The sequence below is a fragment of the Pyxicephalus adspersus genome, chromosome 1 (genome assembly GCF_032062135.1).
Source record: "Pyxicephalus adspersus chromosome 1, UCB_Pads_2.0, whole genome shotgun sequence".
Taxonomy (NCBI): Eukaryota; Metazoa; Chordata; class Amphibia; order Anura; family Pyxicephalidae; genus Pyxicephalus; species Pyxicephalus adspersus.
In genome coordinates this window covers 159,559,110-159,582,500 of record NC_092858.1, presented here as the reverse complement: position 1 = coordinate 159,582,500, position 23,391 = coordinate 159,559,110, and the positions used below count along the sequence as shown (strand labels likewise).

At 37.6% G+C, this 23,391-nt stretch overlaps 1 protein-coding gene across 2 annotated transcripts in view; it reads right to left on the bottom strand.

Annotated features, from left to right (window-relative positions):
• Window positions 1-4,435: 4,435 nt before the first annotated feature.
• Window positions 4,436-23,391, bottom strand: part of CHODL (chondrolectin) — a 52,382-nt gene continuing 33,426 nt past the window's right edge. Inside the window, exons 2-7 of one of the 2 annotated variants that reach the window (XM_072432149.1) lie at window positions 14,597-14,909; window positions 13,210-13,367; window positions 11,792-11,839; window positions 9,342-9,425; window positions 8,896-8,998; window positions 4,436-6,428 (exon numbers count right to left, since the gene is read on the bottom strand). In XM_072432149.1, the coding sequence (XP_072288250.1) occupies window positions 6,344-6,428; window positions 8,896-8,998; window positions 9,342-9,425; window positions 11,792-11,839; window positions 13,210-13,367; window positions 14,597-14,909 (791 nt within the window). In that variant the 3' untranslated portion in view covers window positions 4,436-6,343. The remainder of the gene's footprint in view (window positions 6,429-8,895; window positions 8,999-9,341; window positions 9,426-11,791; window positions 11,840-13,209; window positions 13,368-14,596; window positions 14,910-23,391) is intronic. The other variant, XM_072432156.1, reaches the window with a different exon arrangement.

Below are 23,391 nucleotides of genomic sequence, written 5' to 3'. Positions count from 1 at the left end.
TTGTAAAATGATATAAATCAGCCCCTTTTTAGACTTAAGTTCATATAGTCTCCATTCTGTCTGAACAATTTACTGAGAATGATTTCAATCAGCATTACAAATGTGTTTTACAGGTGATTGCATTAGATTTTCATATCAGAAGGAACAGCATATGAATAAAGGAGGGTAGTTTATGATATACACCTATGTCACATTCTTGTTTTTTGATTTATGGATTGGAAGCCTATTTATCAACCTCAAAGGATACCACACTACACATGTCAAAGTGATTATAGTTCTTTGTATAATTTTTATATGTATGTTGGTTTCTATGACCTAATAAAGAATATTTTGTCATAATGAGACATGAAGTTTTATATACAAATTCTGGAACTCTGTCTCTAGTTATATCAGTAAATGATTAATTTGTTTATAACAAATCAGATAGAACACGCCTTGTCTCCTGGTTGATATCTATCTTCTAGCTCTCTCCTCACAAGCCTAAATGTCCCATATTTTCCATTGATTGAATTACAATCTTTTCTATCATGGAGTTTAGCATCACATGTGGGCATTACCTAGAGCAAGCTACATTACCTTATGTTGATGTGAGGTTTTGAGAAAGCCATTGTTGTCCTCTCACCAAGCCCGGAGAAGAACACAAACAAAGTGATGACATCAAGGCGTCTATGATAAGGTATGTAACAATAAAGAATTTATTTACCATGTTGATGAGGGATGAAAAAACCAAGAAAGGCAAAAAGAGTAGCAGAATAAAACTTTAGTTTTAAAAGATTTATCCAAAATGAGCATTTTTGTGTATGCTAATTGGTAGAATCATTCACTGCTGTCTTATATTACCAAGTGGGAGAGTTGAGACAATACAAGCACTTGCACTTTGGACATAAGTTAAAGATTTGGAAAGCATGCTAAGCGTGGTTTGGTGGTGTAGCTTAAAGTGGACCTAAACTCCAAAAAAAAGGAAAGTCATCAGAAGGTAGAGCTTTTTTTTCCCTAAAATAAAGCACTGGCTCCCGGTGTCTTTTTGTTGTAGGGCTATGATATATGGCACTTGTGATAACACACACAAAGCCGGACACAGGAGGCATTGTAACTCATGTACTTGCACAGCAGTCAAATGATCAGTGGTCATCCAATGGATGAAGAGGATCAATGTCTTCTCGGAAGCCCACTGAACTGACAGTAAAGATGGCAGCTCCCGAGGACACATCGACGACAAGGAAAGATCCATGGCAGAAGCTTACCATCCACCCACAAACAAGGTATTATTATTATTATTATCATTAACAGCATATATTCAGCACCAACTTATTACGCAGCGTTGTACATAAACTAGGGATTGCAAATGACAGACAGATACAGACTGTGACACAGGAAGAGGAGAGGACCCTGCCCAAAAGGGCATACAATCTAAGAGATGGGAGAAGTAACACACAATAGGAGGGGAAATATGGAATGGTGGGTAAACAGTGAGAGTTTTAGGAGACAAAAGAAGACAAGTAGGCAAGTTTGAAAAGATAAATAAGCAATAAGTAGGAGCAAGCCAAATAGTATGAGGAAGACCATTCAAGAGAGTTGGGCAGCTCTAGAAAAGTCTTGGATCCATGCGTGTGAGGAAGTTATGAGTGAGGAAGTCATTAGCAGGTCAATGGAGGAGCAAAGAGAGCAGCTGGGGGAGTACTTTTCTATCATGGCAGATAGGTAAATAGGACAAGAACTGTGGAGGGATTTGAAGATAAAGCACATGAGCTTGAATTTAAATCTAAGGGGAAATGGAAGCCAATGAGAACTACAAAGAGAGGCAGCAGAAGAGGATTGGTTGGAATGATGGATAAATCTGGCTGCAGCATTCAACAAGTTTATTTCTTCTTTAACCACAACCACTAGATGTTTTAGAACCTTGTCCTTGATGTGTCTACACATGAAAATTAGGACACGTTGTAAGATGTTGAGACCTAGTATATGAGTGTGCCTTTTGGTGGGATTGACTTTAGAGTTACAGCCTGCCCATGCACAAATAGGGGAACATTCCTGACTTATCCCTACTGCTTACGTTAATATTATGAGATTCCTGGGATTCCTGTACAAAGTAGTTGTACAAGCAGATGGAAGTGGCTGCATTCTTGATAATAAATCATTTATTACATCCAAAACACCTTCAAAACATAAAAGCCTAATGAGTTTCTTTCATTTTCTCAGTTGCATGCAGTGTTCAATTGAAATTTGAAGCTAGAAGTAAAAGCATAAATCCCCAGCCCTCCTGGTTTATCCGTAATCAATATTCCTCCTGTTGTCTTTCTTCTAGAGCAATGCAGTTCCCAATCAGCTTAACAGACTTTAGACAAATAGAGGCATACGAGAAGCATGTTATGTATGACTAATGGAATACTAAGGTCCATATTAACATTGCGTGCAAGAATGGGAGCATGCTTGTGGATGTTCCTTTCACAGGATAGGCCCTAAGCAATGTTGGTATCTGTTATCCAGGTCAAAGCCGGGAAATCGCTTGACAAATTAGTCAGGCTTTGAATTCAATTGATGTATCATCTGACCTTTAATCTGCACACCATAATTCCCTTACTGTTGATAGGTGGAATTGAGTTATGACTCTCTGTGAAGTGTGTTTGCTGAAGTGTGTAGGAGTATTTAAGGCGGGCATTCTTGCTGAATTGCTGAATGTCAGAAACTCAAAAGTACCGTATGGGTCTGAAGCTATTAAGTGGAGGTCGCCAGATCAGGAGATGACACTTGGCTGTATTTGTCTAACGTTTCCTATACGTGGTGGATGAACATCTAACACATGTTGTATTGTATAGTAGATAAATAGATTATGAAATAATCATAATAATGTAGAATGGACAATTGATCCACTAGCTGTATTGCACCATTGAGCAAACAATCATATTTTTACCCTTTAGAAACAATAAAGTGCAATTATGGATAGTCAGAACTCACTTCCAGTTTTCCTACCCTCCGTATAATCCTTGGCATGTACTAGGTATGTGCACACAATGACAACAAACTACTTGTAAAGTTTCAGACACTGCCAGATTCTTGGGCCCTGATTAATAAAAGTTCTCCAAGGCTAGAGAGAATACACTTTCACCAGTGAAGCTGGGTGATCCAGCAAATTTGGAATGGATCTGGTCCTGAAGTGAAAACATTTGCTAACAAATACCTAATGACTTTTAGGAAATCCACTCCAGGTTTTCTGCATCACCCAGCTTCACTGATGAAAGTGCATTCTCTCCAGCCTTGGAGAACTTTTATAAATCAGGGCCAAGGTGTCAAGGATGGTGGATAGGTACATTTCAATGGTCGAATGATCCAAAGTCACCATAACACATCATTAGATGACCATCCACTGTGAATGGGCAGTATTATGACTTGTTTTTATGTATTTATCATTATTATATTGTCATGAGTAGGACCATTACTCCAGCCAGTAGTTTTACTTTTTTAAAATGTGGATAAAATGATGAAGGCCATGGTCTTTTATCTGTTTTTTTTTTTTTTTTGTGTAGGCCACTATCCTCTTACTTCCCATATGATTGTCATATAATTGCAAGAAGTAAGGGGGGAAATAATCTAAAATGTAGAAACAGACAGAATTTGATTATTGTTTTTAAACTTTTTTTTTGGAAAAGTCAGAACCTCTGTCATGTCATAGGGAGTTTTTAACATTCTTTCAGTATGGTCAGGAAAGGAAAAAAGGAACAGTGATGATAAAACAAAGTATTAATCCATCCCAAACTCCTTTACAAAACCATAAACTGAAACCTGTGATCTGCCAAAATCTTATCCAATGTACCCTTAACTTTACCTTAAAGTTTTTTTTTTCAGAAAAAGTTATAAGATCTAGCTTCTTTTTTTGGAATCAGATGTGTTTCTATGTGGAAAAGCCTAAGGATGTCTTCCACTGAAAATGGGCTGAAGTGGTCCAGATGCAAGAACATTATATGCGCGTGAAAGTGAGCCATTAGGCAACAATATCACATGAAACAAGGTAAGTTTCTATTGCAGCCTTATGAATCAAAGCCATTGTCTGTTGTTAAAACAAACACGAGTGATACATCATGTTTATCTCAATATGAATGGCTATGCAATACTGTAGCAGTGGCAATTCATAGTCATATAATGGCCAAAAATATTAGGTAATTTTATATGAACCACGTGTTTCTTATGACTTAAATACTGTTCCTTCAAGATGTTCCCAAATGCTAGTATAATGCCATTATTCAAACTGCCAAACACTCTCTGCTTAGATGATCCTTACATGGTTTGAGTCTCAGGTCTCCCAAAAAACAATGCTGCTCATAAATATCCCGGATTGCCATACACATATTGATTTGTAATCAATGTAGGTACAAGCCATGTTTAAAATATTGGGCTATGCAACATATACGGTTTCATTTAAAAAAACAATCTATCAGAAACCATTTAAACCAATATTTTAATCAATAGGAATTACAATAGGCTGTGTGACACACATGCAGATATTTGTTCAATCAATTAGAAACAATCCTTACAATTCCACCATGGCACATTCACTTATCGTTATCAAAACTGTATAAGATCACTGAACTGATCTAATAAAGGCACAAGGTTCTTATTCAATTCATTTTATTTCACCTTTAGGTCATACCATACTATTTACCAAAACACAGGGAGCTGTAAGTGACGGGAACCCAAAATTCCAGGCGTGCTAGATAATTGATTGTTTTGCCCTTCAAAAAACAATGTGGCAGGTGGAATATAGACTTTACAGTGAAGAATCCTTTTTGTAGATTTCAGGGATTCAATTTCTTTTCCTCCAGATGCAAAGAGCACCCCTTGTCCTTTGCAATTTCCTTAGAGTGAACAATTGCTAAACAAGTTCTCTATACGTACCATTTATAAAGGGTGAAATTTGCCAAACTTGCCCACCCCACTGATGGCTGGTGACCTGATGATTGATTGGGTAATATTAAAGAAGAAACAGGGGAGGTGCATAAAGCACAGTATAAAATTAGCAGGGAGATACTTGTCTGCAGGTATCCTGGTGCAGTTTTTATTCCAGCAAGAAGAGTGAGCAGCACAGTACAAACACCATCACATCTCACTCAAATGAAAGGCACTTAGATGTTCTCGCACAGCTGATATATAACTAAATAACTGTAAGTTTAGGCCACAAAAAATGGATATTGTTCCATAAAAACAAAAGTTGCAAGAACAGACATTTCTGTGTGTCTCCCAGATGCTTGGCCACCTGCACCACTTCTCCGGTTCTTAAAGAACCAACATTTACTCATTTTACAATGGGCAGTAGTGGGGCAATACAAGCAGACAATACTGAGCTGCTCACTGCCACCCCTATTTTATGGGCTGATGCAACAAATAGCGTCTCACTAAAGGTAGCAGCTCAGGGGTATGAAGAACTGCTTACCGTACCACTACCTCACTGCCAGTCTGAACATTAGGGCACTGGGGTCCTGCTTGCTTAGGCACAACTAACATTTCTAGCTGTTGCAAATAAAGTAGAACATCCCTAATTTAAATCCAGGTCCACATTAACATTTACCAATTAACCAAGAGGGTTCCTGTTTTTTTGTATACATAGCCCTATTAGGAAACAGAATAATGCAATGGGTGCAAAACCATGAAAAGGTTCAGCGATAACACTAGCTGTACATTTCTCTTTTGTTTATTTTGCTTTTTTGCTTTTTGTTTATTAAAAGTACCTCAAGCCTTCCCAAGCCCTATAACGTATTTTATCCGCATATGTGCATTTTGTCTACAATCCAACTAAACATAGAATAACATAATAAACAGAGGCAGGAAACCATAACAGAATCATCTTTTTCTATCAAACCTTTATGCAAAGATAAATTATTTTTTAACAATTCACATTCATAGCAATACACTTTAATGTAAGTCAAAAAGTACAATATAGAAGGGAAATAAAATAATAAATCAAACGCTCTTATTGCAAACAATGCCAAACATACATAACATCTTTCAGTACAAATCTGAAAAGGAATTGTCCATTTCCTCAACCGTGTGGTAACGAAACAGTTTCAACCGGCTAAAAAAAAAAAAAAAAGCAGTAGATTGTCGGGGCTTTTTTTTTTTAATGTAGCAAGACAAGGATTTCAGTTTGCTTATGAATGAAACATGAGTATTATAAAAGTGTTCTTAAAATGTGCCTCAAGGGGGAGCCGTTAGTTCTTCTTGCTGAACTGAATATTGATGCTGAGATAGAAAGTCATTCCAAGCTGATGCTTTAAAGTTTAGTGATGCAGAAAATAAATTGGGATATATTTTTTTTCTTCTTGCATTGTAGTGATACAAGTCATTGTTATATCTATACCTCCATGTTGATTTCATTCCTTGGGGCTTTTGAAATCCATAAGGTAGACTGGGTCGGGCTGGTCTTTGTTCGTTCTTTGCTGTGTAAATAAAACAAAATAAAAATCTAAAGAATAATAGACATCAGTATAATTTGGAATACACTCCATTGGATGACGACATCAGTTTGGGTTTATGCAGTCCTTAAACCAACAACAGGGCCATAGACTACTTTTATTTAGGGGCTCTTATTGCACATAGACTGATACAATGTGCTTTTAGGTTGATTCAGTGAAACACAATTGAAGGTCAAGTCATTTAGAGTGTATGAATAGGGAACTTTTTTTTTAAATATGTATAGGGAAAGGTTATCCCTTTAATATTTGCTCTCTGTTAACTATTTGGGGAAATTTTCCCTTACTTTCTATTCCAGGGAAACAACAAAAAGTTAGGGGAAATCCTGAAAAGGGAGACAGTTAGACAGTTATTCTGGGACAGGTGTCCCCATTGGAAGATTTCCAATTTCATCCATCAACCTTTTAGATTTCCCCTGAATTTCTTTCTTGATGACAGTGGCCCCCAGTACAAATAGATTGGTCTCCAACAGGGAGATCACAAGAACTAGCAGTCTGATAAACACTTATCTGTCTGATGTCTTATGTGCAAAAATGATCTGCACAACAAAGCTGCATCAAAAAAATGATGACCAAAACTAATGATCTATTGGTGCTACTAAAATTCCTCTGTTCCTAATAGTTACCTTTGTGTTCTATTTGCTCAGAGTTTTGTGAACTTTTTAATGTAGAGGAACCCATGAAATAATGACTTTATCCACAGTTCACAGTGTCTTAGAGTGATGGTCAGTTGGAAGTATGCCTCCTACATTTCTGGCCATTGAGAAGGCTACCAACCAATACAGATAAAAGATCAATGGTATGTGTTAAACTGACCTGGGAGTCACAAACTTCTAGTTGCTCAAGGAACCCCTAGAAACCTCTGGAAGAACCCTACTCAAGAAACACTGCTCTAGATAAAACATTTGATGATGTTTCTTCCCCTTCATTTATAACCTAAAGTTTCACTTTAAAAATGTGGCTTTTTTTGCAGAAAGGCACAGGTCTGATCGCTGCCCAGCTGCCAAAATTCAGTGTTGGCTGCCAGGTAACCCAGCATATTGCAGCTTCTTCTGTGAGTGTCAAGACCGAAACCACTGCTGCGATTGCGTAGAAGTTACGTCGTCACACCCTGCCAATCAAGATGGTTGGACGGAATTGGAATGTGGAAGAGGGTAGAGCACTAAGCATGCAGGAAGGGAAGATGGTCACATCAGGGTGAAATGCACCTCCCCATGCTTGCAACTACCAGGAATTTCACAGGGCTCTGATCAGTGAACAAGCGAAAGTAGGTTTCTATAACAAAGTTAAGCTATCAGGTAAAGGTAGGCTATCAGGTAAACCAGTTACTATTCTTTAAACACTAAACAATTAAATAAAAACATATCCTATCACGTATGTAAAGCATGGAACCACCAGTACCCTGCATTAAGAGACACAGGACGCACTGCTCTGAAGGCCCATGTGCCCTACATACCTTCTATTCTAGTACCACAGCTTCAATAGGTCTCTATTTAATTGAACACTTCTAGCAGTGACATATGGGGGGTGGGCATGGAAGGGGACACAAGCCTATGACACTAAGAAGATTTAGATGCTTGACAAGGTCTCTTTAAATACTTATGAGGTTCTGCTGAATGCATATGTGCTAAAGGGAGGAGATTGCAGTGAGTCTGTTTAATGACCATCCCATGTCGAGGATGAAGTGACACCCCAATATTTCTAAACAGAATGTTATGTCCCCCTCTTTGAAATTGTGTCTGGCAAGGTGTATATTAAACAAAAAAAAATAAGCTGTAAAAATTATAAATCCACTTCCTACATCCCATACTCACTATATTCTTTAGGAGACAAGTCAGTTCACATGTGGATTTTAGTTGTAGATTTCATGCTAATGATTCTACTAGAATTCAGCTTTAAAATATTAACAATTTAACTTCTGACAGCTTTATCCCTGCATATCATTAAGACCCATGCGATTTTATACAAATGAAATTCTAATTTGTTTTGACCAGTGCCACTCACCAAGCAGGTCTGCCCATGCCAAATGGCCAACTAAAGTAGAAGACTGACTTGGAACTGTCAACCAGTAGTTAGAAGTGCTGATTTCCAAGAAACAAGCTTTGCAAAAAGTTCACAAAAATGTACTTAAGAAAAGTGTATTAAGTGAGTGATGATGTCATGTATTTTCGAAAATAAATGTAGGCATTACATGTTAAACAAGCTTTTGTAACCCCAAAGAACGTCATGTGAAACCCTTTAAAGGAAAAAGAAAAAAAACTGTCCTGAGCTGCTAATAATTTTTGGCAACAATAATTTAGCAATGCTCAGTTTTCTTTACCTTTTCTGAGAAACACATTGCTTCTTAACAGGTTTTGGAAGCCAGTGGGTTTGATCATCTTCCCTCTCTAATAAAAAAAAATTGAATACCTCTTTAACCCTTTAATTACATTACCTTTTATGTAACATTTGGAAACAGCAGGTTCCGAAAGCCACCAGTATCAGCAGTAGCAAAGGGATGGTTGGTATGATCACGTAGATTAAATTTGGCATGATTCCTAGAAAATAACAAGCAAAAAAATATGAAAGCTCTATTTTTCTACCCAGCAAGTATTACAAACCGTTGTTTGTTTCACAGATCTAATGTTTTTTTGCTTAAACAGTACCATAATTCTATTTATTTCAGCATTACGTTTATTGATAATTAATAAATGATCAGCTATTATCACAGTTTTAATTACTGCTTCAGGAAACGACCCACGCTACATGATTCCTTTAGGCTGACAAATATATTATGGGAAAATGTACTGCATGCTGCAGCTCTTATTGGGAAATGAAGTAAGCATTTCACCCACACAAATACATTTTAGCTGAGCTGTCTCAAATAACAGAAGCAATCACCTGTTTCTACAGCGGTAACATGAGAGGAGTCATCCGGCCTGCCAGTGGCATAGGTTCTTTCCGTTGTCACAGCAGGTTGAGGGTCTGGAAGTCATAAATTATAAAAACTATTACTTCTATTAGAATATTTATTACTGTTGTTAAAAATAATATCCATTATTTTTAATAATAGATTGTCACCTATATAGGTGGTACAAAAAAACTACACTGTCCGGTATTGTGGAAAACTGTGATCAATGCCCCTACAATATTTCCTTGTTCTGAATATACAATGACTTTATACAGTAAAAAAATATTAGTAAGAAATACTTTTTTATATATTGAACACAAGTTGCCTGGAGGGCATTGCTAACAACCCTAGTACAAATAATATATATCAAATAATATATATGGCTGGCCTTGAGTGGAGGTACCCCACCATTTAGACCCTAATCAGATTGAGATCAGCAGTCATTGACTGTTACTGGGAGTTATTTAGATATCTTCTTCCTCTTCTGGCCTGCATAATTTGGAAATGTCTACAGTAAACTATATCTTTAAACACAATACACATTTTTCACTATGGCCACTGATTACTGCAGCACAATTGCATCCTTTGAGTTGAACTTTTATGCACAGAGGACCATTCCAGCCAACATTTACCAGTCCATCCCTAGTGCAAATAAGGGAAACCCATTCTTGCACCTGGGTCATTGTTGGGCCCCCAGAGTGTAGGTTACTTATGCTAACTCAGTGGCCTCCCTTTGTGTTGCAATAGGACATCCTCTATATTAGTCCTTAACTAGTTTTGACATCAAACCTTTAATGATTCTGGTCCAGGATTGAAAACATTTGCCAAATAATAGTAAATGATTTTTAAGAAATCCATTCCAGGTTTGCTGGATCATGCAAGGTCACCCATGATAGTCCATCTTCTCCAGTCTTGATGAGCTTTAACTAATTAGGCCCTTTGTCTCTTTTGGGTCATTTGTGAGCAGAACTTTGATAAATGACAGTCAGTTTATTTTACAGTATGGTAGAGTAAGCAGACACTGTTTTCTGTGAACATAAGACCCACCCAATAGCAATCATGGCATAAGGTTGCCTTATTGAACTTATGATCCGTTGCCTTATAATACCTTTGCCAACAAGTCACTTTTTTATTGGCCAGGCAGGTACAATGCTGGACAGATGTCAACCCTAATAGGTACATGCTATGATATTCAAACAAGTTTTTAAGCCGAAAGCAATGAGAAGAATGATGAAAAAAGGGCACAAAAAGGTTGTACACCTAATTCAGATAGAATGCATTCAGTAGAAAAAAAAGAAAATAGAGAGACATATCTGCCTTCAGTTAAATGTTGATAAAGAAGCTTCATAAATTGATAGCATGCAGCACCCACTAATGAATGTACTAAATAATTCCGGTGGGTCTCTGGAATACGCAGAGAGCAATAGGATTAAGAAAGCCCCTGAGCACTGAGCCATGGTAAAGTGAACTTTAGCAAAACAGCACGCAAACCAGTTGTTTCAGGCATGAACCGGCTGGTGTCAGTAATTTGGTGGTATGGTATTAGTTATCAACGCTGGACTACAACCATTTCAACCTTTGTTGATGTCCATTACATGGGGGAGAGAGGTACCTGTATCTTTTTTTTACACAGGAGCTTGTCTTTGCTCTCATTTCATCTAACAAGACATGTATTACATGTATTATTAATGCAGCCACCACATTTGGATTTGGATGGGTAGGATGCAATATACTTCTTGTTGTTGGGTTTAATTATTCATCTTCTTGCATACCAGAATGCATGCAAACATGCTGAAATATAACAATAAATAAAAAACTGATAATGTGTTAATAAATGGAGCAGAGGCTTTAGTCACCTGGGATGTAGTAAAGAATTCATGGGGTGCTTTGAATGCCTAACTAATTGATGTGTAAAGTTGGTGAACAATGCCTAATTAAGGTCTATGAGCTTCTATATCCATTCAGTAGGTTAACATTTTTTGGATCTCTATTAATAGGGAATGCAATGGATTATGGGGAAATGTAGTTAAATAATAATGCGTAACACTTTTTTGCCTAAAATTAGGATGAGCCTGTATGTGGGTGAATGACAGATGTGCTGGGGATGAAGATCATGCTATTAGTTAACATGAATCATATCCCATCTGTACATGCAGCTAGTTTTTCTTCCATATATTCTTAATTTAGGCATCTGTTTGGCCCATGCAATTCTTTTGGTATTCCTATTCTCTTAAACCTGGCTACATAAACCAGTTGTGAAAATCTGTGTTTGAGATATGTACATCAAATCTGGAAATTGAATTACAAGAATAACAGAAGGGAACATTTGAAGACATGGATTTTTATTCCATCCTAAATTCTCCCTTTTATGATTGAGTTATCCTGGTGAATCACTGGGTACTTGCTGCCCCAACTGGAAAGCTTTTTTAAGTTTTCTTACCATAGTCTGGCTCTGCTCTGTCTCCTAATTCTTTTTCTAGGATATTTTCTGTTAAAGAAAAGAAAATAGCCCAAGAGGTGTAGAAATCCATTAGCCGGCTGTAACAAGCAGTGGGTTTTTAACATCATGCCAAATAAACTGCTACAACACCAAGAAGCTTTAGCTAGCCTTGAGCTTAATAAATCTAATACATTGAAAAAAGGTAAAGTTGCTCAGTTAAAGATTATCTATACATATCTTTACAGTTTGTTTTAAAGAGGATCTAAACCTTGAAGTGGAACCATACCCACCTCCATTACCGACATAAATATTTTAATCTGGTCTTCATTTGGCTTAAGGTCTTTGTCTTGATTGGCCAGGTTGGAATGACGTAAGGAGTTCCTCCAGCTATCCGTGTATAGCTCATTGTACATTCCACAAGATTGTGCACAGGCATGTACACTAAGTTTATTTTATATAAAATACTTTATATATATATTAAAGTAAAAAACATCTGTGAGTGCGTTTGTGTGTACATGTGCGCACAGAAACATGGGCAGCGTGGTGGCTCAGAGGTTAGCACTCTGGCTTTTGCAGCGCTAGGTCCCAGGATTGAATACCGACCCAAGCACTGTCTGCATTTAGTTTTCATGTTCTCCCCGTGTTTGTGTGGGTTTCCTCCAGGTATTCCGGTTACCTCACACAAAAAAACATGCATTTAGGTTAGTTGGCTTCCCCCAAAATTGACCTTAGACTGTATTATAGGCATATGACTATGGTTATGGTTAGATTGTGAGCCCCTTTAAGGGACAGCTTGTGATATGACTATGGACTTGTGTAATATGTTGGCGCTATATAAATACTAGTTAATAATAAACAATATTTAGTCTTCTTTATCTCTGCCCTCCCAGGCAGAACAGTCTTGTTCTGTTTCTACATCTTGTTGGCATTTGACTTATTCACACTGACAATGATTGTAACAAGAGATACATATATATGGTCTTTTGATGCTAATCTTATTTCTATATAGATGTTAACCAGAAGATTTCTTCATTAAGCTGAAGGGTTGTTTTTTTAGTGTCCCGGCTGCTCTAAAGTAAGGCTGTGTTCCAAGAGATCAAAGAGAGAAAAAGAAGAGGGGGTTGAGCAGGCATTGTCTGTTATCACATATTTAGATCTATGTGACAAATACATCAGCAGGTTTTTATTAAAACAGACAGGCAGATATGGAACTGAACTAAATAGGTATTTATGGCAGCAGCTTTTGAAATCAGTCACTCTCAGCATGGCTGGTTTGACATAAAGGCTCAAGCTTCACTCTTAGTTCTCCCTTGGAGGTTTAAATGCTGAAGGATATAAAACACTCAAAAGTTTTTCTCACAAGCAAAGAAATAATTCTCTTTTTAAATGTAGACAAGAAAATATTGTATTCCGTTTACCTGGTGGGTACTTGCATATAAAATTGTGCTTCATGTTGCACCGGTCATCATTCCACTGGTACATGTATGGTCCTCCTATTCCCGGATTAGCAGTTGGCTGATGGTACATAACCACACACCCTTCGCTGCCACATGAAGGTTCATCTGCATACCAGTTCCTGCCAAAGCACATAGACATACATGTTTATTACCCTTAGGTCTATCCTTGCAAGCAGCAAGGTACAAAGGATCCAGAAGATAATCTGTAGGTGATAGCGTTAGTGCAAGGGGACTGGTGGGCACTGGTCAGTACAGATGCATCTGTGGCACTGGTCCCCCACACCTACAAGTGGCATTATTAAAAGACCTGGATGGTGATTTCTTTCTTTACAAGGTAAGAAAAGAAAAAAAAGCATGTAGGATAGGTTTGGGGTTGGTAGAGAGGTTCATTTTTGCCCAAATACAAGCTTTAAGGTCACAGCAGAGAACAAGTAATACAGAACCGTGTGCATTGCTAGTTCTCGGAGCCTACTGTCAAATCTAAAAGTAATGGCAGAGTTGTAGTCAAGTTATCAGACATTTACTGGCACTGCTAAATTTGCCTTGGAAACCTAAACTTCAAAAATGTGAAAACCCATTAAACCAATGAAAACCAATTAAAAAAGTAAATGCTGCAATTAAAAACTCAAAGTATCTGCTCACTGAAATTTCAGAACTTTTCTATAGCTCCAGTTTGTACCTGAACAAAAAATGTTTATGCAATTCTATTGGTTTCTGTCTCCCTCAGTGAATTCCTTTGGAGAGCTCTAAATTCCCTCATCATTCAACCCACTTCCTCTAAGCTTAGGCTGTCGGTGGGTGAGGTAGGCTAAAGAACTAAAGATTTTTTTCATATCAGAATATTGATAAATAGTTAAATGATTTAGTAACAATGACATGTAACCTGTAAATCATGTGAAATGTGAATTTTAGGATTAGTCCACATGAAGATTCATCTTCCAAATATATGGTATGTTAACTAAGTAAAGATTTGTAATGTTACATGCATTAATTATACAGAAAAATCAATATACACTTTACAGTAACTTTTACTTTAATGTTCATGTTGCCATTACTCATACAATTATTAATCTAATCTTTGGAATCCTTTTAATTTCTTTATAATTTCTCAGACCAGATTTGGTTCCAACCTTACGATAAATGAAAAATGAAATTTTGTAAGATCATGCTAAAAATAGAGAGGAATGTTTTGCATTATCTCAAAATGAGTCAATATAATTGGCTTTTGAGAGTACCCAGAGACATTCAATGAAATTGTTATTCTATTAACATTTTATAATAAACTGAATTTAGTTATTGCTGTATGCTAAATTCATTTGGAGATTATTAGGATCACTAATAATTATACCTGAACACTGCAGTGCTCCCATCAGCCCACTTGTAAAGGTCTGGACAGGCTCCTGAAGATGTCATGGATTCCATGTTTCGTGACAGGCCGATCCAGAAGTCCCCATCAGATTTTCCAGATCCTGAGTTTGTCAGATTTTGTAACATTCTTTCGATAAGTTTTTGCTCTGCTTCATTTTCAATACTTAAAAGATGACCTCCCTCTCCACTGCAGACCTGATGAGCATGATTGTAGCCAACTCGTGCAGTTAAATCTTGAAAGTAAGCAATTTTATAACAAGGATGTTTGTAGTCTGCATAGCAAATCTTTCGGCCTGTAATAAACATTCACAAGTGTTAGGATGACAGAGCTCGGAAAGGATTGAAAGTAATTGCTTTATAATGGCCATCAATATGCCGTAAAAAATAAATCCATATATCAAAGGCTAAAGCTACCAAAAATAAACTTTAAATTCTGCAATAATGATAGTCAAATCAACTCAGAGCTGAATGGAGCCCCTACCACCACCAAAACCATGGAAAGCAAGGGAAAAAAAAAATTTAGCATTCTCTCCAATGTAAAACATCAAATTCAGAAGTGGTAATGGCATACCTCAAATGGTGTTATTAAAGATAACATGGCAAAAACATAGGAGGCTTGACGCTGTATATCCTTGCAAATTGTAAAGTCACAAAGATTGCTGTTATCCAGAAAAATTAGGTAATCATGGAGCACCGGCATTGACTAAACTATTGCTTCCAAATACTGGAGGGAATGGAAGGAACACTTCAAAAATTTTTAAACCTTTTATTATAAAGTAAGAACATTTTTTTAACATTTTTTTCAAAAGGGGAAGCCCCTTCCCTTCTGTATTTGCTGCTGTGGCGGTGAAGACTGAATGGGAGCGCAGAGGCTCCTGGGATACGTGGTTGGTTCATGGCTGGTGGAAAGAACCAACATGGTGCAGTACATAATTTTACACTTCTGAATGTCACAAAAGTTCACATCTCAATGTCACATCTGAGAACAATTATCAAGAGCCTTCATCCTTCTTACAATCAATTTACTGCCTCTTGGGAGGTAAAGACCACATGATGCAGGACTTCTTCAAGACTGAACGAACTGGAAATCAATAAAAAAGAGGGTCAGGACATGAACAGGTGAGGTTGAGGAGGGAATGGCTATATGATGATGAAGGCCACCAGATGGGAAATGAGGCAGGTTCTGTCTGACTTGCTGCTGCTTCTATAGCACATTATCCTATCGGAAAACTGAAAAAGGTTGGAGTTCACCTTTAAGTCTTTTGATTTTACACTGTGAAATATTTAATGATGACATTTACAGAAAACAACTGGGTTACAGAGAAAACCAATATGTCAAATGGAAATTGCGTTACTACTGCAATATCTTGGAATGAATCCACAGCTAAACTCCAGGCAGGTATAAACAGTAATGCAATTATTGTATGAATTTACCTTCACTTTCAGTTACAATTAGTACAGGAATATATCTAGACAGTAGCTTCCTATAATCCTCTTCATAGTAGCAATCCCCAAAAGGAAAATCAACTATAGCAGGCTGCATTTTATTGTAGACTAAGTATTGCTGTTCTTTAAAAAAATAGGGCCATTTCAGCTTGCAATTGACTACCTACCAAAAGTTCAACCATGGTCTCAGTTGCTCCCATTCAACTGTATAGGAGCGGTTGGAAACTATCATGTTTGCATGTGGCTGTAGTTGTGGTGAATTGTAATGTGGTTCCTGAAAGCAACACATTGCTTTTGTATTTACAGTTGCTTTTCCTTTATCTGGAAGAGGGACCCTACCTCAACCTTATTCAACTGCATGACAAAGAGTTTTTCAATTTTTGCCTTTGATAGCATAGTAGTTGAATGTGAGTGGCTGGAAGTGGGGCAGCTGAAGTTTTCAACAGGAGGTCCAAAAGAAGCCCTAAAGGAGAAGATACAAGAGTGAGGATTTCATTATTGTAAAGCTGATGCTTTGTATCCTATCATAGGCTGGATTAGCCTTTATTGCACAGTTTAAGCTCTAAGAGGTGCTTAAACTGTAAAAACCTGGGTTGGCTAGAAGGTTGGGGACCCAGAACACAATCCAACCCAGCAGCTACCACAGTTCACATAAATAAAATGCTCTTTCCTTTTTTGAAGAGAACCTTGCATAAATGTGATATAGTCACGAACCCATATCAGCTAGCACAATAAATACCTTAAATAACAAACGTACAATACAAAATATTTAGGCATTTATTTAGGGTTGACATCTTCTGCGAGCACTTTCAAGAGTCCTATAGAGTCAATAGACATGTCACCAACTATCTCTCAGTGAAGCTCTTAATATATTGTCCCTACTGTACTTATAATTAGAGAAAGCCAATTACCACCTAGTATGAATAATATATATACCAAAATATGCTAAAAAAATATACTAAATTTACTCAAATATGAAAGCTAGAACAAAGAAGACTGCAGGTATTTCTTATAGCATCTTAATTCATGTTACAGTTAGCTAATATAAGGTATAAAAGGAAGACGAACCAACAATTTGTTGTTATGAAGGATAGTTCTATACCTTTTCCCTTGTTTAAAAAGTTGACCCAGTGGTGATCCCCCAAACCAAAATAGCAATATAAAAACAATAATACCAGTTTCATTTCCCCGAGAAAACACAGTAATCCCTGCGCCTTTAATAATGTCCTTCATTGCTAGAAATCCGGCTAGCATATGCAACTCCAGAGGATAAAATATTTCTTAAATCTGTGTAATTCTTTGAAATTTTGATGTAAATGTGACATACATAATTTATGGGATTTTGTTGTGAAGCTCAAACTGCATGATGTCTGTGATTCTCTGATAGTTTGTCTTCTATCTGACAAATATTCAGTCTTTGATACATTTTTGGAGAGCATAAACCTAAACAACAAGAGATCTTACATCTCACAAATATACTATACATGCTGAGACTCAACTCTGGATAGTCTATATGGATTTCAGCTAGGAGAGATTGAATACAGCAGCTGTCAAAGATAATGTAAACTTGTGGGAGATTTAAAGGCATGCTTTTAAAAATAGGAATGCATTTTGTTCTTGTTATGTTTTCTTTTATGTATGGACACCAACAAATAGGCAGCAAAATGGGTCAAAATGAAACTCTTTAATATGGTAATATCCAGACTGATAAATTAAGAGAGGGGACATGAGATTGCCTTAAATGAGTTTATTAGCGCTCAACATAATCAATCAAAACAAAAACATAATTGATTAAATGCGGTAGTCAGCCAAAAACTTAAAAGTTTTTTAACCTTTGTGGTAGATGCTGAATAGTTAAACCACTGGATTATTTGTTATACTATAACTATACTGGTGAGTTCTGTACACCCACATTTCTAGATTTACAACATGCTTTGGCCATTATGTAGCGGTTCTTACTTTCCCTGCTGGGTTTCCTCATTTTTTTTTTTATTCTGCTAGAATGGAATACTAGAATACACATAAGCAGGTAAGACATTTTAGGGAACTTAAAACTAATGATTTCTACTGTTATTTTTAGCAGGGACAGATTTATACTCTTTGCTTCGTTAGGCCAGAGGTCCCCAACCCCCGGTCCGTGTCCCACTAGTGGATCTGACAGGTGGGCCACGGCAAGAGAAGGACCCCGCTTGGGAGGGTGCCAGAGCCGCGGACCAGGTCTCCTGAACGCATTGCAGGCTCAGTGTTGTCCAGAGACACAACCCACCGACTCTCCCAATCGCAGGCTCAGACCTGGCATCATGACATCACACTGGGGGAAAGTTTCTTCCGGTTTGAGTGACACATGGCTCCCCGCGCATCCTTGAGTTCCAAAAGGTTTGGGACCACTGCTTTAGGCCATCTAGCTTGTGTGCCCTTCCCCCCCCCCCCCCAACCAACAGCCTTTCATGCTTTTACACACACAAAAACAGCAAAAAAAGTGGTTGCACAAGAACAAAAAACAGCAAAGGAGGAGAGATGGGGAGGGGAGTTAGGGTGGAATAGAGAGAAAATGGGAGATTTGAAAGGGAGGATGTGGGAAAGATAGGAAGAGAGAGCAGAGAGGGAAGGGGGGATATTGAGAAAGAGGGAGAGAGTTAGGATGAGGGGAGAGAGAGAGAAGGAAGGAAAGAGGAGACAAAAAGGGAGAAAGACGGAAAAGAGACAGGAAAAGGAGAGTGGAGGAGATAAGTAGAGGGGAAAGAGAATGAGAGAGTGAGTGAGAGACAGAGAAAGGGGAGAGAAAAAGAGAGAGAGGGGGAGGAAAGAAAGGAAAACAGAGAGGGAAACTAGAGAATGGGAGAGAGAGAAAGAAAAAACAGGGTGAGGTAACGGGGAGAAGAGCGAGGGTGATGAAGAGGGTAGAGATAGAGAGGGAAAGAGGGAGAAAGTGGGCAGAGTGAGAGGGGGAGGAGAGAAAAGAAGAGGGGAGAGAGACGGCATAGATAGAAGGAGGGAGAAGATATGGAGGGAGAAAGTGAATGAGGAGAGGACAGAGCAGAGATATAGATAAGAGGGTAAAAAGAAGGATGAAGAGTGGAGAGGGGGGCAACGAAAGGAAGAATGGAATGCAGAGAGAAGAGTGATATCTTCCAAACAAATGTAACTCCAAACAGATCTCTGCACTGAATAGGACCTTAGTATTATCTCTGCCACTTTGTGAGTCCTATTATTGTGGAGCTTATCAGCCAGCAGCAGCACATTCTGATTCCACATAGAGATGTTCTAATGCCGCCCCCTAGTGGCCATGTTACCCTGGCCCATGGCCTAGTTGACCTTGTGGGACACAGCCCTGACTGTGTTTTCTAAATTTTGAAATTTTTGCAGACAGGCATCTGAGTTGGCCAGGGAGTGTAGTGGAAGCATGTAGAGCTTTTTTTTTTTTTTTTATCTTTGTCTTTCTTTCTGCTGTTACTAGCAGTACTGAGCAGGTTGCACATTAAATAACCCATTACCTAACTCCATTGTTTTCTGCTGTTAGACAAATAACGTTCATATAAAATTAAAGAATAAATAAAATAATGCGACTGCATATATAAGTAATTATGCAGTTTGAACAGTTCCAAATGAAAACTGCCATTTCTTTATTGTGTCATTTGTTGTCATAATCTTTTTGTGTAAAGCAAAAATTAAGGCAACCCACTAAATTAAAAGGATTTGTGCCTTTCTCCTATTGTCCACCAAGCATAAAATGGCCTATCCCCACCTTATTTATTTTTTAACTAGCACAATCTTCATAAGGCTTCCTGTCTCCGGACACAATCTGCCCACTTCCCTGAGTTACTTTAAAACATTACTGCATATGTCCAGAAATGTCTCTCTCTAGACTAAAAACTGTTGTAAAGTAAAGTAAATGCAAGAAATATTATATAAGAAAGCAGGAAACTTTGCTACAAAACATCAAAATATTTAGTTTAAAATAGTACTAAAATACCAGTAATAAATGAAAAAATCCACTGTACAATATGATTACAATAATTAGCCCATGCACAGTCACATTTATTGCAAACTCCACGTAACCCTTTTTAAAGCAAAATATAAAACCTCCTATTGGCTTCATGTTGAGGTACATTGTACAGAAGAGTAGTGGTCATTTTTGTCAAACCTATCATAGAGATCATTAACTTTAATTACACCCCCCCCCCCCCTACTTCCGTGTATCATAATTATTAACATCATTTCCATAAAAACCCAACAGTGATGAATCGCTATTATGTTTCCTGGTAATATGCCAGACTAAGAGCGGAGAAATAGTATTTCAAATCAAAGTTGTTATTAGCGATAATACACTGCTGGTTACATGGTTCTTTGAGCCATAAGCCTTCTATTATGGTGGTACATCATTTATAGGTGTCATAGTAATGTAAGCAAAAGGGCCATTTCAATTGTAGAAATTAATTTAAAGAGTCTATGCCATATGTTACTGAGAATCTAGCAAACAAATCCGTGTGCTGCCTATACCCAACATAGGGGATAGGGTAAAAGGAAGGAATATATATGTGCAACCAGAAGTCTGTATTTAGGTGAACCAGCAGAACTAATCTAAAAACAAAAAGTTACAATTACCTTTAATCCCTCAATGGCATTGGTCCTTCTTACGATCCAGTCCCTCATCATCCTGGGATTACTCTTCACCCGGGCACCGTCATCTTCTGTCTTCTCTTTAGTCTTTTTGCTACGTCACCAGATATCACACTGTGCAGGTCCGAGATTAGGTGACATAGCTGCTGTGAAGGGGAAAAAAAGAGAGCCAATCTCACTGCACATGCGTGAGAGTGGCATCTTTTTCCTCTTGGTGGAAAAAATGCCCCTTCTGCGTATGACCGAGAATGGGTATGCGCAGAAGGAGCAGCCAGAGCATCCCGGGACGCATGACGTAAGTACCCCGGGAGGCTCTGCTATCCCATTAAAAGCCGCGTCCCTATTAAAAAAGGGTGTTGCACGTAAAAAAAAAAAACATTTTTACTTTAAAGGGTATTCTACCCTTCTATGTAAAGTAAAAAAGTTGAGTTTAGGTATGCTTTCATTTCATTCTTTCACTTTAGGGCCCATTTGCGCTTGTTATTTCTTTTTAGCTAGTAGCATTTATTCACATTCAACTAGACTTGTTCTTGTAGCTGCTTACAAGCAATCTTTATACATTCTTTGTCAGTTCTACCAGTGTAAAAAAATAGCCCAGTATATATATCTCATTCAGCACTTATATCTTATTAACACCTATGCAGACTTCCTGACCCCAAGGACCAAATTGTGTAATCAGAGCAAATTTTACATCTAGTCCTGGTCTTGGGGTCTAAGACAATCAATATCTGTCAAATTACATGGTGATTTAAGGTGCGTACACACTTCCAATTTTTATCGTTCCAATCGAACGACGAACGATCGATTGGGCAAAAAATCGTTTGTAAAAAAGTAACCAACGACGCCGACGAACGAGGAAAGTCGCTGGAAACGAACGACCGGACCGACGGATCGGATTGGACGACGATCGTTGAACATCGTTCGTGTGTACGGTCGTTCGTTGATCGTCCATGTTCAGAGCATGCGTGATGAACGAACGTCCGTTCACTTTCCTGTCGTGCACATAGTTCCTCTATCGTTCAAACGATCGTATCTATTGTGTGTACAATATCTACGAACGATCGTGTCGTTAACTCTATGTGCAGGATCGGTGCTATACGATCGTTCATATATATCGTGCATGAACGTTCGTTGTTCGTTTTCCAACGATAATAATTGGAAGTGTGTATGTAGCTTAAGATGTTTTTAGGTATAAATGTCAGGGTATTTTCCTACAATAGTAAGATTGGGCAATGTGGCATGGCAAGCTGGAAAATGCAGCTAGAAAGAAAAAAATGTTTTATACTATTTAACTTAAATTATGCCTGTGGTGCTTAGATTAGGGTAATAAATAATTAAATGATCAGGACAACCTCTGGTATGTGATATAAATAGTGTGATTAATTGTTGTTTATATTAGACATTATACCATTCAAATAATTTGTTTAGGCATTGCATCTATTACTTGGTTTATGTAATTATATAATTTATTATATAATTATACATTTAAATTTGTTTACTTTGAATCTCTTAGATTGTAAGCTCTTCTGGGCAGGGTCGTTTCTTCCTCTTGTGTCACTGTCTGTATCTCTCTGTCATTTGCAATCCCGATTAAATGTACAGTGCTACGTATTATGTTGGCACTATATGAATACTGCCTATTATTATTAATAATAAAACTAATAATATTAATAATGCAATTTGGACATTATGATGTAAATTGTGTCCACTTCTACTGTAATTGTTGTTTGGTTGCCCAGCTTATTTTTCATACTGCCTTCATTATTCTCTCTCTCGGCAACCAGATATAAATATGCTGCAAGTGAGGTCTAAAATCCTGATTTATGTTCTTATTCTAAATTGGTGCCTGCCAGTCTCTATCATTCTCTTATATCAGGTTAATGCCTCTAAAATTACTGGCACAATTACTGTTCAGCTTTGGCCTTTCAAACTATACCCGTATTTAGCCAAGACCATGTTTTGCTAAGAGCATCAAACCACTTCAGCCGCACAATTAATGTTATGTTTATGTATTAGCTGATGTCTCTGCAGATGTCTTTTTTATTTAGAAAAATAATTATAATAAATAAATTATATTGATATGATCAAAACTTCCTTCACTAACAATTTGGAAAGGGAAATTCCAAAAAATGTTTTACTGGGAAGATAACAAATATCTACGGAAGATGTAATGAACTTGTAAGGGGTCCAATAGAAAAACAATGGAGCAGACCTCTTACTATTTCACTTCTGAGTCACACATCAAGAAGAGGAACACCCTTTGCAGAAAAACCTTATCATTGACCTCCAGTCTGGACAGGCACCCTGTGGATCTCCCTTTTATTTACTTGACGAGGATACAAGAGATCATGTGATGAATGTCCCCAAACCTTGTACTGTCACTGCCATAGTTAGGAAATACCATATCTCGGATGAGAGATTGTAAGGTTTGGGAGTTAAGGTAGAGCAGGTGATGGAGCAGGCATGTTAGTTGCAAGAAAAGGCACACAATTTGAGATGTTAGAACTGGTGCATTGAATATAGGCTTTAAAATGGATGTAAAAATTAAAAATGTTTGGATTTGTCAAGTTTTTATTGTTACTTGCATGCTTGTTGGGGTGATTTACTCCTGCAATTATTCCTTTTGATCACTGTCACTGAGACAGAAAGTGAAGGACAAATCTGTCAGCAAATAAAGAAGTGGAGATGAATATTCCTATGGGGACAGCT